Here is a 15,260-nt window from a genome sequence, read left to right as displayed (position 1 = left end):
ACTGGAGCACAGCCCCAAAGGGATAGTTTACCCAAACATGAAAATTCAGTCATTATCTACTCATTATCTACTTATCTAGTCCGAGTTTCAACGGAAAACAGTGTTGCAGAATCTCCCAAACAATTGAATTTAATGGTGGCCACTTTTCAAACAGAAAAAAAACCAAACCCCCAACATAAAATTCATATTAAAAATCTGTTTGATTTGTGATGTGTTTCTTTTTTGGAGGAGATTAACTGTAAACTATGAATATTTACACAATAGAGTCAAATGGTTTATTTTAAAGACTGTAATGCTTTGTAAAATATTGAAAATAGTTATTAAAAATATTCTAAATTGTAAGAAATTTTTTGTAATTCAAATCGTATAATATTATGCAACTGTGGGATTGAGGAAAATGCATATTTACAAATTATTTTGCAGAAGTATATCAACACTCAAATGTGCATAAGTGTGCTTTAAGTATTGGTAAATTCTGCGTAAATCAGGCCCATAGTTGAAATGCAGTGTGATGAAAATTGAACTGCCATGCGTCCACAAGAGGGCACTACAAGACACCAAAATGGTTAACACGTGCCTTCGAATTCTACAGAAGAAGTCGAGTAACCCGGAAGTGGGCGGGGCTTCTGTTCTGTAGAAGAAGAAGAAGCTAGCCGCTAGCCTCCCGGTGCTGCAGGCTCTGGTTCTGACTCTAGCCGATCAACATGGTCCAACTGGTGGGTTCCCTCCGAAAAGAGCTGGCGGACTCCCTCTCCACCTGCAAGGTGCTGGTGGTGGGAGCGGGAGGGATCGGCTGCGAGCTGCTGAAGAACCTCGTCCTCACCGGCTTCAAAAACATCGACGTGGTCCGTCACACTTGTGTTTGTTTGTGTGTGTGTATTAGCGTGCGCTAGCTAGCTGGCTATCGTGCTAGGTCTTTGTGCTGCACAGACTGCGCCTGGAGGTGTGAGGGCTCCGGCTAATTACTGCGACGTGGCATTCAAAGAAGTAAAACATACGCGTTTTTATATTGGTTTGTTTGTGCTCTGTCTGTCCCCGAGTGTGTAGTGAAGAGGACAGGCCCGGCATGAAGTAGTAAAAATATGAGCCCCGTCGCAGCAGTGCAGCTGGAGCATTTGGCGCCATTAACACCGCTAAGTTAGCCGGACAACTTCTTTGTAATGTGCCGGTCGACTGGCTAAAAACCGGCACTGACACACTTGAGCACCCCTTTGTGTAGCTCTCTTCTCCCTCTTAAATATGCGGGTTTTGCGCAGAACTTGTTCACTTCAGTGCTGCAACGATTACTTATTTATTGATTATTAAATAAATCACTAACTATTTTGGTAATCGATTAATAAGTCTGATTATTTTTTAAGTAAAAAGTCAAAAGGCCTGATTTCAGCTCCTTAAAGTGACTTATTTTTTTCTGTCTTGAGTCCTCTATGACAGTAAACTGAATGACATTTTGCATTGACACTTTAAAAACAAATAACTATTGATCGGGTAAATAATCGACCATGAAGTAAATTGTTAGTTGCAGGCATAGTACATTTACGAGGGTCATCTGTCAAATTTTTGGAGCCCTCTTTACTGGATCCCAGAGAAGGATTCAGGGACATTTGGAGGTCCTTGAAGGGTGCTGGTAAACTGAAAATTGATAAATATTCACCTTCATTTATTTCCCATGAAAATGAGCAGGACAGGAAATGTATCAGGTATTGTCACTGAGATATTTTTCAAGAGAAAGCTGAGAACAGGAAGCATTCTTAGTCAAACACCCAGCAAACAAGAACAACACTTCTGAAGCCAGAAACCCATCAACCAAGAATCAAGAGTCATAAACATTAGATCATAAGGCCTTAAACTCAGAGGGGGGTAAAAGACTATACAGTAGCTGGTGGGCAGAATGTAGTTCATTTATTCCATTAAAAAAGTTGCTTAACACCTGAACCTAGTCATACCAAAATTGACATGCATTTGGAATATCTAAGGTAACGTAATTATTTTATTGTTTAGGTGTATTTTTTTCAACAAGGACCTTATTTTCTCATGTTTTGTGGCTAAGGGGGAGAAGAATTTTTTAAACTGGTTTAGTGAGCATGGTGCAGGAGAGAGCTGCAATGTAACCTTTGGGGACAATTTCATCTTGTCAAAGTCTGTCTACTAAAAAGTGCTAGCTTTTGTCATTGACAGGCTCATATTTTTATTCTAAGTGTTTGACAACATTATGGAAAGGATCGATACAGAGGTGGACCTTTTTGTTAAAGATGAAGATCCTTATTAAACCAGAGACAGGCGTTATATCTTTTACTCTTCTCACAGCCCTCAGACTTCATTTACAGAAACAGTAATTTCATCATTGTATAACACACTTAATTCCAACTGGACAAAAACAAAATAAAACTCACCAGAAATGTGTTGACCTGTCTTTCCCCTGCTACTGCAGTCACAAACACCAACTTGAAGTTTCATGTTAAATAAGAGAGAAGAAGGTTTGAGGTAGTTTGGAAGCTGTAACAGTAGTCCACGCTTGTGGCCTTCACTTTGTAAAGTGAGTTGTTTTCACAATCCTCAGTCACAACAAAAGCTGTGATTCTCCTTGAGACAGAATTTTGAAGTGAGTCCTCCTTGAATTATTATTTCTTGTTTTAATTTTTTGTGCTTTTATGCCTCTAATATACAGGAGCTGAAGATATGACAGGAAAGGGGTAGAGTGAGAGGGGGAATGACATGCAGCAAGGGGCTGTAGACAGGAGTTGAACCACAGCTGCTCACATAAAAGTTTAGTTTGTACAAAACAATACCACATATATTTTCCCTTCTCAGTGAAGGCTTTATTTCCACAACAACGTATTGCATATTCTCCGACAGCGTTATGAAACATGCAGACATAAAAGTCTACATATTAAACACAGATAACATGCGCAATGTACTAATAAAATAATGTTATACTTTAGATCTCTATTTGATAAAAGATTGATTTAAATTTTACTTGATCAGAATCTTAATGACCAATTATTCAATCATGTATTAATCATTATCATCCCTAGTGCAACATTTCCCTAAAAAATATGACATAGAGACATATGAAAAATAAACCCTCTAAATTCAAACTTGTTTCTTGTTTTGTCATTATTTGCTCTGGACACCTTGGTTGACATCCTGTCAGTGAGACTCAACAGTAAACTGTCTTTCTGGTGCATTTATGAACAACTCGGATAAATCATACTGATTCTATCTTTAAAGAACTGATTGTGTAGGTCACAATAAAAGATGCCAATATCAACACAGGAGCTTTTTAAAACTACACCTGGGAGATAATTAAAAGCCGCCTTGCAGCATGACCTCTTTTCAAGTTTATGGAGATTAGCCTGATTATTATCTAGCAAATTTGTTCCTATTTGTTCAGAAGTTATTTAATTAAACTGTTATGTCAAAATCATGTCATATCACGTTACCTGTATATATGACTGACATTACAATCTTACTGGTTTTGGCAGATTGACCTGGACACAATTGATGTCAGCAACCTGAACCGTCAGTTCCTCTTCCAGAAGAAACATGTTGGCAAGTCCAAAGCACAGGTATGTAAACATCTAGAGGTTAACCTCATCCTTTAGGCAAGTTTTGGGATTTTAGTATTAGGGTGCTTTCACACCTAAAAGTCTGGATCAAGGTCCGAATAAAGGTTCATGTTTTTGAGACACTGTTTACATTTGATTTCAAGCAGACTAAAGAACTTCACATCATACCGACATCTTGTCAACAACTGAAATGTGTTTTTTCCAATTGACTCTATAAAGTTGTCAGAAAAGATGTCAATTAAACATCTGGTCTCCTCCTGTCCCCATCTGCCCTCGCAGCTCATCTTGCTTTGGTGCGTTGTTTTTCTTTCTTCCGGCTCTGATGATATCCTGTCGTGATTTTCTGTAATTGGTCTGAAAGTCCAAACCATCCAAAAATGTTTTCTCACTAGAAACAAACCGAGCCATGGTTCAGTTTGCCGGACCAAAGTCTGGCTATTTGATCCAAAACGGGGTAGGTGTGAAAGCACCCGCAGCTAAAGGTGAGCTATTTTAGTCTACTTTTAGTCAATGAAAACTGTTGACATTTTAGCCTTTTCAGTCACGACATTATATTGAGCATTTCAGTTTATTCTGGTCAAAACAATATATATTTTTTTCATCAATTTAGTCAAATTTATCTCACATAAGATTTTATCTTATTATCTGCTTCAAAGTAGAGGCTGTCCTCACCAGTCAGCTTAAAAAAATTTGTGTACTTGTGGCTCAGTCAGTTATTTTGTCACTGTTGTTTTTCAGGTGGCTAAAGAGAGCGCCTTGCAGTTTTGTCCCACTGCAAATATCACTGCCTACCATGACAGCATCATGAAGTGAGTTTCTTTCTATTTCTTGTTCATTCTATTCATGTAATAAATCACAGAGTTTTATCAGACTGAGACACAACAGGGTCGGGTAAGGAAAAAGGAAAAAACTAACTGCTGTATGTTTGGTTGATGTTTGGTTCTGATTGTGCCTTTTTTTTTTTAATTTCCTCCAACAGCCCTGACTACAACGTGGAGTTCTTCAGAAAGTTTGTGCTGGTGATGAACGCTCTGGATAACAGAGGTATTCTCATGTGACCTCGCTACTCAGAGCTTTTTTGTTCTGCTTAAAGGCAAAATAAAAATAAAACCCTTTGTTTCTCTGTAGCGGCCCGTAACCATGTGAACAGGATGTGTTTGGCAGCAGACATCCCTCTGATAGAGAGCGGCACGGCTGGATACCTGGGACAAGTCACAGTCATCAAGAAGGTACATATGCATGTCTTCGTTACGTGACTCGTGTAGACTTCCTAACTAGTAAAGGTTTGAAGAGCAGTGACTGTCCCACCTCTCATGGTGCCCGCATCTCTGTTGACCTTTTGTCCTCCTTGCCTTTGTCCCCCAGGGAATGACAGAGTGCTATGAGTGCCAACCTAAGCCCACCCAGAAGACTTTCCCAGGATGCACCATAAGAAACACACCGTCTGAGCCCATTCACTGCATCGTCTGGGCCAAATATCTCTTCAAGTAAGGCTCATTCTCATCATACATAATTACTAGCATCAATCAAGTAGACTACAATTCAAACATGCACAGTAAACCCTCACTGGACTGGTCAGGGTGCAGTGTGTGTTAATGGTCTAATTGCATTGTTTGTTTGTTGCCACAACAGTCAGCTATTCGGAGAAGAGGATGCAGATCAAGAGGTGTCGCCCGACACGGCGGACCCAGAGGCTGCATGTGAGTGAGAGCACAGCATTGCATTTGTTTCACAGTTATTAATGAGTTGTATTTATTTGGCTCTCAGTTTCTAACTGTGAGTTTGTTTGTTCTCAAGGGATGTAACCAGGTCAAAAATTCAGTGTATAATAATACCACGATTAAAAAGTCTACAATAAGACATTTATCACAACATTACAGGGCTCAACTATATGGATTGCCTGCAAGTAAAATACCATGTCTGAGTAAATCTGGCAACTGGGGCAAGTGATGAACAAAAACTCTTTAGATAACCAATTAATCCTTTAAGTCAGTTTTCTGTTTTCGTCTTCTCAAATATGGATATTTCCTGCTTTTTTGTTTATCATATTAAACTGAATATCTTTAGGTTTTAGATTGACGAAATGAGACATTTAAACACATCACTATGGACTTGGAAAGACTGAGATGACATTTTTTCTCTATTTTCTGACATTTCATACATGTTGCAGCCCTAGATTAAACAAAAAAACATTAAATAAATGATTAATGATTAACTTTAGTCTTTTTTGTTATTTGATAACTGCTAACAAATAAAACAATTTGTGCTGAGGCAAGTAAAAATTGACTTTGAGCAAGCACATTTCTGATCCACTTGCCTGGACAACATTAACATTGAACCCTGCATTAAAGACAAAGAAAAATGACAACTTGAAAATATCCTTAATGAAAAAGTCAATCTGATATGTACCGCATTTTTTTGCTGGTATAATGTTGCTGGTTTGTGCTTCTCCTTTCCTCCTTAAATGAAATAAACATAGCCAGCCATGAGCTAAGCATGTACAAAAAATGGTATGAAATGTCACTGTCTTTGGCAATGAATGTGTGCATTGTGTACGTACAATTGCAAAACAAGCAGTCCTTGTCTAAAATCAACTATTGATATTTGACATATTGTTCACACAAGCAGCATCCTACAATGTGAAATGTGTGTGGGTTGTGTAAACAGGGAATCCTGAAGAAACGGCAGCTCGCGCCACAGCCTCAGAAAAGGACGGGGACATCAAGCGAGTCTCCACCAAGGACTGGGCCCGCTCCACAGGATACGACCCCGTCAAACTCTTCAATAAGGTACCAGTCAGGCTTGTAGGATTGTTTCAGAAATTCAGATGCAGATTGTGTAACCTACTGCACGAACAAAAGTTGTGTTTCATAATAAATGGGCCTTGAACGTCAGGAGACAGTGATGTAAACCGGTTGCTGCTTCCTCAACCGTACACCCTGCAGAATGTTAGGGGGCTGGTGTTCAATACCACAGCCCAAAGGTTTACGTACAGATATGTCTTGAACACAGCGCAATTAAACTTGAAGTTTTTGTTAAGGAAATATTTTTTTAAAGCAGTTGTAAGATATACTTTACTTTTATAATGATCCTCAAAATACAACAGCAGTTTGAGAGTTTTAATCGGCACTTGGTGTATAATCCTCACAGACATACAGTGAAATGCTCTGTTCTGATTGGCTTTCCTCCCCAGCTTTTCAAAGATGACATCATGTACCTGCTGACCATGGACAAGCTGTGGAAGAAGAGGAAAGCTCCTACACCTCTGGACTGGCAGCAGCTGGAGAACAGCGGTATGTCTGTTTCACTATTTGTGTCAGAGACGAATACAGCTTTTACTAAAATAAAGTTTGGGGACCTGTTTGTTTGCAACTTTGTCGTCCCACCGCATCTCCTACCGAGCATATACCCGGACCGCAAAACTCCCAATTTAGCTGTAGTGTAGAAGAAGATGTAGTCAGTGGTACGCCCTAGCAAACAGCAGCAGCTTTATCCATCCTGAAAACATTGAGTCTGACATGCCGTGAGAAATTGAATTACAATAGAATCATTATCTTAAGAATCAGTTCACAAATAGCATTATTAACTTTGCTCTGATGGAACAGAGAAGACCAGCTCTCTAGCAAACACACAGTCAAGTGTACTTGCAACATATTTTAACAAGTAAAATGTTTTTATAAAGGCATGGGCTTGGACACATTTTGAAATTGATGATATGCACAGTAAATAAAAAGCTTCACATGACTCGCAAAATAAACTGCAGCTTTCAGAGTGTATGTTCTCAGGCGGTTACTTCAGTGCACCGACATTAACACTGCAGGGATTAACTTGTGTCTTTAGTCTGCTGTCGTAAGAAAACAACTGGCATTTAAGCTAACAAGTCTGAGAGTCAGTGACTGAAATAATCACTAGTAGAACAGAGTGGGAGTTTGTAGGTTTGTCTTTTGTTTTGTTTTCTGAAAAACGTAGGGTAACTGAAATAGGGCTACAATACTTAATCAGTTATTAAAGTAATCACAAACTATTTTGAGAATCATTTGATTGGTCTTAGTCATTTTTTAAGAAAAAGTCAAAATTCTTTGTTTTTTCTTTACTCTTCTGACAGTAAACTGAATATTTTTGAGTCGTGGATAAAACAAAACATTTGAGGACATCATCTTAGGCTTTGGAAACATTGCTCAACATTTTTCACAATTTTCTTACATTTTCTAGACCAAACAACTTATCGATCAATCGAAAAAATGATTGACATTGAATATAATTCTTAGTTGCAGCCCTGAACATAGCCACTGTGGTCCTGCATGTCTGTCGTAGGTGTTTTATTTGTGTCTTTGTGTTAATCCGTGCTCATTTGTGTGCCTCAGCGCATCCTGAGGAGAACTGTCCAAGTTCAGGTTTGAAGGACCAGCAGATCCTGGGTGTTTGGGGTCACTGCCAGCTGTTCCAGAACAGCGTGGAGACTCTCCGCTCACAGCTGCAGGACAAGGGAGAAGGAGCCGAGCTAGTGTGGGACAAGGTAACGCACAGACCGATGGAGGGAATGTTTGCACACAAAAAGAATGAAAAGACAAAATATACATTGTAAAAACAGTGAGATGCGTAAATATGTCCTTAATCTTAACAACTCAAAAAAGAAGCCGAGTTAAGTATCTTCCACTTGTCGTCAGGATGACCCTCCAGCCATGGACTTTGTTACGGCAGCAGCCAACCTACGCATGCACATCTTTAGCATGAACATGAAGAGTCGCTTTGATGTAAAGTGTAAGTTGGTCTCTGTCATGTAGAATTTTCTGTGTTTAATTTAATGGACATGTTGTAAGTGGTCTAACCTCCACATTCAGATAAATATCTCTGGTTTATTTGTTGTTTGAATCATTTCAGCCATGGCGGGAAACATCATCCCAGCTATTGCTACAACAAATGCAGTCATCGCTGGACTCATCGTGCTGGAGGGGTTGAAGATCCTGTCTGGGGAACTGGATACCTGTCGCACGGTAAGTTCAATCACCAAAGTGTGTGGGACTGGCCAGTCCAGGCTGTCGTCAGGACGTGGGGGCCACACTATGTAGCAAGCTCAGCATAGCGAGGCAGTCTGTGCATGAGCTGGCTCAACTTTCTTTGTTAACCAGATTTTCTTCTTCATGCTTTGTGTGTGAGCCATTTCATTCTTTTTCTGCACAAAGTGGAGCAATTGTGCACCACCCCCTTCAGTAAAGAGGAACAGCTTGTTGTAATAGAGAGATATGAATATAAAAAAACATATTACGGCACTAAGCAACACTGTTTCTGGAAACAAGACAAGAGACGAATGCTGGCAGAAAATTGCTACTTCATGCACTCTCAGTGCCTGCAGTTTATTTCTAACATGATGACTGCACAAACTTAAAACTTGATACCACATTTAAACATGATACTCAGGAATTTCATTTCAGTCTGACACTGTCTCATAATGAAGGACATGTGGAAATCAAAGCTAAATCAAATAATTTTATTTATAAATAATTTTATTTTAATTTTATAATTTTATTAATTCAATATTGGTAGTGATAAGAACCCGTAGAGTAATACATTTTTTACTCAGTAGTCTAAGCTGCAATATCAGCAGTGTAAAAAGGACATGGCAGCAAATCAGGTCCAGCCATGAAGACGTCATTCAAAGTGTCTGTAGCTGCTTCATCATTTTGTTATAGTGTTGATGTTCTGCTGTGTAAAATTTAGGATAAATTAGACCTGAAGCAAATGGGATGGGATGGATTGTTCTGCATCACCATCTGAATGCATGTAGGTTACCATGGCAGTGCAATGTAGTGCATACAGTAAGGCTGAACAATTTTTAAAAATATATCACTTTGCAATTATTTTTGATATTGCAGATCCGATATGATTCTTATTTTGATTGAAAAACATCTTCATTTGGTACACATTCCTGCAAGTAAAATCCCACCATAGTCATGCTTTTTGACACACATTTTGCTTTTAACAAATATTGCCCCGCTTTATTGTGATTTTGAGTGCAGCCCTAGCGTACAGTTTGTGCTGCTGTAATTATACAGCTTTATTAGGTGGCATTCCTAACATGTAGCTCTGCAACTTCACATATATTCCCTCAGCTGAGAATCTATGATGCTCATAGGGAATCGTCAGGAAAAGAATTAGTTAAAGAGTGGCCCTTTTTGCAGCTGATTTATTCAGAAACTGAACATAACCTGCTCCAGAGCAGTATCATCCGATACGATCCATGTGTCTCAGTAACACAGATGAGCAGCAAGAGTCATGTGAACCGTAGTTAGAACGTGAGTGAGACCTGTCAGCAGCCCTGCTATCATGTCAGCTGTGCAGAGTTATTTTAAGCTCAAGGGCAGAAAAAGCAAGACAGCTGACCACAATTTATGCACTTGATTGAAATTCATTTTTGAATGTTTGAACGGTGCTGACCGATCAAAAGCCTGCTCTAAGTTTAAAAAGAACAGAAGTTTTGCATACCTGAGTCATGTTGTGGGCAACTGTATTTCCTCCTTCCTCTGGAGTAAAATACTTGCTTCACAGTTTGGGCATATTGTTTTTAAGTTAGGTTGATGAAAATGCATCCATATAAAAATGTCAGATGGTATCAGATAGTCAAGGTTGTGGTAAGCCATCCCTACTTGACATTTAGTACTCAGGCTGTAGACTCAACATACCTTGCTGATCCAGAAATCTTGCTCCATATTACACCCCACTGAACATTGCCCACGGTTAAAACATGTTTTCAAACTACATCTTACTCTTCAAGTTTGATTGAAAGTGTTAAATTTGAATTTCAGAGTGTGTTGCATGAGATAACCTCTGTTTCTTTGGTTTATGTTTGCAGCTGTTTTAATAGAACTATGAAAAAGTTTGTCTGGTGTAAAAACACCAATTGTTGATTCTTTGATCCAAAACTGTATCACCTGATTTGATCTATAGAGTAGAATCAGTTCTTTTTCCATCTTTCATGTTGGTCATTGTTTACCGTTGCTCCAGATCTTCCTAAACAAGTGTCCTAACCTGAGGAAGAAGCTGCTGGTCCCGTGCATCCTGGACCCGCCCAGCGCAAACTGCTACGTCTGCGCCAGCAAACCTGAAGTCACAGTCAAACTCAACGTCCACAAAACCACGGTCCTCTCTCTGCAGGACAGGGTAAAATGATGAGCTTACTTCTGCACTGGCATAATGGAAGTGATGTTAAAGATATTAAAACTGTCCTAATGAAACATACCTAAACAGCTGCTGTACTTCACATTTGTTCAATCAGAAAATATGGTTTGCACCCAGATTTTCTGACTGTATTCTTAGATTGTAATTCATTTGATTTCTCTTCATGACCTGACAGCACCAGCTGGTACAGAGCCTGAGAGAAGCTTATATTTAATGTACCATATAAACTACAATACAGTTCATACCTGGTGGGAGGTGGTTATTGCTGTTTGATTATAAATGTTGCTCTGGATTTGTGTCATATTGGGGTGAGATGTGTACTATTACTTTAATTACTGGTTGTTGACTTTTTGTTTGTTGTTTTTTTAAATCAGATCCTGAAGGAGAGGTTTGGCATGGTCGCTCCAGATGTTCAGATAGAGGATGGAAAAGGGACCATCCTCATCTCCTCAGAGGAAGGAGAGACAGAAGGTAAGAAGGTCACCGATGTATCAGAATGAAGGAAGTGAAGTACATGGAAAGAAAAGGGGGACAAGAGGGAGTGGAAGAGGCTGAGAGAAAAAGAAAAACAAAAGAAATGTTAAGTCGGGGAGTAATGCAGAAAGTAGTGATTGGTTGGTGGTGTGATGAGAATGAAAAGTGAAGTGTTGCGCTTCTTAATTTGGACAGAAGAGGGCGCTGGTAGCATCTGACAATTAGATTAGAGATTTGACAATTTTCTTCAGTGAGCCTTTTGCTTTTTGGTTATTTATCTACATCTTTTGTTTAATTTTAATGACTAGTTAAAAGTATAAAGATGGATGTATTTACAAAGGTTAAGGTGAAAGGGAAGGAGCATTTGGATAAATAGATGTGAATACATATACGGGTGTACATATTGCATAGTACAGTCATTTTATTGTGTATTTCTCTTTTTTTTTGGTTATAGTCCTCCAGTCACAATGTAAAATGCTCTGCAAGAAATAATAACATGTATCTGATGTTTGTTTTTGCTAAATAAGTTCAAATACCTTTTTAAATGGTTTACATATAGCTCTACATCTTGCCTTCATTGACTGAATCTGTTTCTTTTGGACTGTCCTTGGTCACTGCAGTTTCAAAGCAAGAGATGCTCAGACATGGTGTTTACTGCTCATTACAGTGTTTACTGTTTACTGCTTATTTTGCTCCTGGCATGCCTTGTAACACATGAAGAACACCACATGGGCATGTTAACAAAGTTAAAATGTGATTTTGACTGGAGGAGGACCTTAAAAATGTTTAAAAAGAAACAAATTTATTTATTTATTTTCTTTAAATGTATAAGAGACAGAAAGTGTTTGCATATGTGGATCACTGAACCAACAAAGATTACATTAAAAATCCTCACACATTTGGTGAGTACGTTATATATGCATATGTAGAACTACAAACACATACTTATTAGGTTTGTGTGTAACTCCCATCCTGTCTGCCCCTCCACAGCCAACAACACAAAATTACTGTCTGATTTCGGGATCCGTAACGGCAGCCGTCTCCAATCTGACGACTTCCTCCAAGACTACACGCTCCTCATTAATCTCCTGCACACGTATGTACCCCTGTGCATATAAATGCATATCTTGTGTTTTTTTTTTATGTGAACAAAACAGGTAATTGTGTGTTTTCATTGGCAGTGAGGACTTAGAGCGGGACGTGGAGTTTGAGGTAGTAGGCGAGGCGCCAGACAAAGCTCCGCCCCCTCAGACTAACCAGGAAGAGGTTAACAACAGCATCACCAACGGCAACAAGGACTCCGCCCAGCCGTCCACCTCCTCTAAAGGTGAGAAAGACGGAAATCTTCTTTTTTTCTTGTTTCCTGTCACTTTTCTTTTCACCTGCGTCACAATGCTAGAAATTTAATGATCAATATCAACGGCAGTAAAATTCTTGAGCCCCCAGTCTGATACCCCAGTAAAAAATAAAGACAAAATAATATTACAGTACATGAACCTAAACATGATCGCCTCTAGCATTTAGTCATTGCAAACATTGTGGAACATTAGCGACACAGTAATGTCAGCTGTCTCAAACAAAAGTAGTGTGTAAGGATTATTTCAGGACAAGAATAACAAGTATAACATTTTGGATATATTTAATATAATGTTGAATTTTAACACTACACCACAAATTCTTTGGATAAACGGCATTTGTACGGGTGCTGGAAACTAAATAAAACTAAAAACTAAATAATTTTAATGTTTCCAGGGTTTGAAAAGCGCTGGGATTTTGGATTAAGTGCTTGAAACTGTTGCCCCTTGGCTAAGCCCTGCCCTCCTTAGTTACTGTTGCTACACCTTTTAAGCTTTCCACTCTGACACTGCACATATGCTGTTTACAGTGATAATGGTACCACACACTGATGAAGGCCAGACCCAAAACTGTTCTGTGTGATTTTTCTACTGGACATGATGAAGTTAAAGGCTTATGCAAAACCACTTTCAGAATTTTTGCGTTATTTTGCGTTTGTGACATCCCCAGTCAACTTGTCCTCTTCTCTTCTCTGCCTCTGTTTCATCTGTGAACACCAACAGCTCCAGCAGACGACGACGAACTCATGATCGTCGACTCTGATGAGGAACAAGAGCCGGCGTCCAGCTCCGCAGCGGTGGCGGCGGCAACCAGCGGCACCAAGAGGAAGCACCCGGACGCAGAAACTGGCGAGACCTCCACCAAGCGCCCACGGACGGACCAAATGAGCGCAGCGGCCGCCCCCACCGACGACGACGACGACATCATCACTCTGGACTAACCCGTCCTCTGTGGTCTCCTGAAGGACTGAGAACTCTTAAACGCTTGTCATTTTGACTCCAGACCGACAAGTAGGCTTAAATAAAACACCTCTTTTGTGAAGAACAATTTCCTGCCGCGGTTCGTCTTTCGTCACTTCCTCCCCCTCAACTCTGTGTTCGTGCTTTCATACTCCTCCCTCCACTCTCTGACGTGATGCTGTAAATACATTCTACATTTTAAAAAAGTTTTGAAAAATGCATACAACTGCTTTTGTTATTTTTTTCCATTTCTGGTCCCTATAAAACGCTTCTCTTGATGGTAAAAAAAAAAGTGCTTTTTTTGTATTTTTTATAAACGCACTGTATTTCTCATGCTACACAAGTCAGGGTGTTTTTGTGCTTTGTGGTCAGGTTACAAAAGATTTTAAAACCAAAACATTTTCTTGGGTTGTGATATTGATGTTGGTCTTTGTGAAGGGACAGTAACAGACAGAGACGGAGTCTGCAGCGTGTGATACTCTAACTAACCAGGGTTTCCGTCTGTAGGTGCTGTTAATGTTTGTGATCGGGGGTGGTAAAGCACAGAGGCACTGACGGATGGAGAGTTTGGCCATGTTGTGCCATGGGGTGTTAGTTTGCTACCTCTTTTCTAGAACTAACATGTTTTGGCTGCAAAAATGTAGACTTGCCCCTCCATAACACCGCCACAGTGAGGCTCAGTGAGCTCCGGCTCAACGAGAATCAAAAAAAAAAGTTCCTCAGAAACAGCCGTGGAGCAGCACGGAGGCTCTAACGTGGCTCCCTGTGAGACTGCACTGTATCCTAAAGGCTCTGGCCAAGCACAAGCGGCTTAGATCCAGACTAGTAGTAGTTAAATGTACACGTTACAGTTGCTTTTTATTAGTATGACTTTGTTCTGTTTGAGCAAAGAGGTCACAGTTTAAGACGGTTCAAGACACAACTCAGACAGAACCAGAGGTCATTGTTTTTCATACTGCAGAGGTTAATCTGAAGGCAGTGGTGTCCTGCACTGAAATAACATTTGGACCACTGACACGAAGAGTAGCCGTTGAGCTCCTGCTGCCTTCTCAGGTCTAACCCCTGCGTCGGTGTCCATAGTTTCATATTTCGTTGTGATCTGACTTGTTGTTGAAAGCCTGTGAGAGCCCTTTGGACCAATTTTGGTGAAGACAATAAACTCAACTGATTCAGAGGCTTTGCGTCTTTTCTTGTTTGTCTGTCTCGCATGTTGGTATAAATTCATCTGAAATACAACAGTTTCTGCTTGTTTTGAATAGATTACATATCCATCCCATTGTTATAAAGACTGAAGACATTAATGTTTTGGGGGTTTTTTTTAGTTGTTTTTCACTACTTGCCCAGAGTCATTTCTTACTTGCTCCTATATAAAAAAAAATATATATTTTTTTTCTTTATTTAGATAAAAGACAATGGTTCTTTTTTTTCCTGACTCATCAATGTTAATGCTTCCATCATTAGCTCTGGAAAAAATGGTGTGCTTAATTATTTTTTACCACTTGTCTGATTGGGCAAGTAAGTTGCTAGATTTACTAGCCCAGTGGTCTGCAACCATTACAATCAAAAGAGCCATTTTTGACCAAAAAAGAAATCTGTCAGCAGCCACAGCTGTAATTTATTTTTCTTGGAAAACCTTTATTTTGATTTGGCATCCATGGCTAGCTTATGGAGACTCAAGAAGCCACTAGCCACTGGCAAAATTTAGAGGAAAAGGCACAGAGCCATAGAT

The 15,260-nt window shown here is 39.6% G+C and overlaps 1 protein-coding gene across 1 annotated transcript; it reads left to right on the top strand.

Moving 5' to 3' along the window:
* The first annotated feature begins 618 nt into the window (after positions 1-618).
* Positions 619-14,706, top strand: uba2 (ubiquitin-like modifier activating enzyme 2). The gene is made up of 17 exons (XM_084733833.1): positions 619-845; positions 3,483-3,566; positions 4,305-4,375; positions 4,546-4,610; positions 4,695-4,795; positions 4,932-5,053; positions 5,199-5,266; positions 6,234-6,355; positions 6,760-6,859; positions 7,931-8,082; positions 8,234-8,327; positions 8,448-8,560; positions 10,569-10,724; positions 11,117-11,213; positions 12,207-12,312; positions 12,398-12,543; positions 13,295-14,706. The coding sequence occupies exons 1-17, from the start codon at positions 705-707 to the stop codon at positions 13,510-13,512; spliced, it is 1,956 nt and encodes a 651-aa protein (XP_084589959.1). The 5' UTR covers positions 619-704; the 3' UTR covers positions 13,513-14,706.
* The last annotated feature ends 554 nt before the right edge of the window (positions 14,707-15,260 follow it).

The sequence above is a fragment of the Lutjanus erythropterus genome, chromosome 13, assembly GCF_056507025.1.
Source record: "Lutjanus erythropterus isolate fLutEry1 chromosome 13, fLutEry1.hap2, whole genome shotgun sequence".
Classification (NCBI taxonomy): Eukaryota; Metazoa; Chordata; class Actinopteri; order Lutjaniformes; family Lutjanidae; genus Lutjanus; species Lutjanus erythropterus.
Note: the sequence above shows the minus strand (reverse complement) of the source record. Positions and strands in the feature narration are given on the sequence as shown.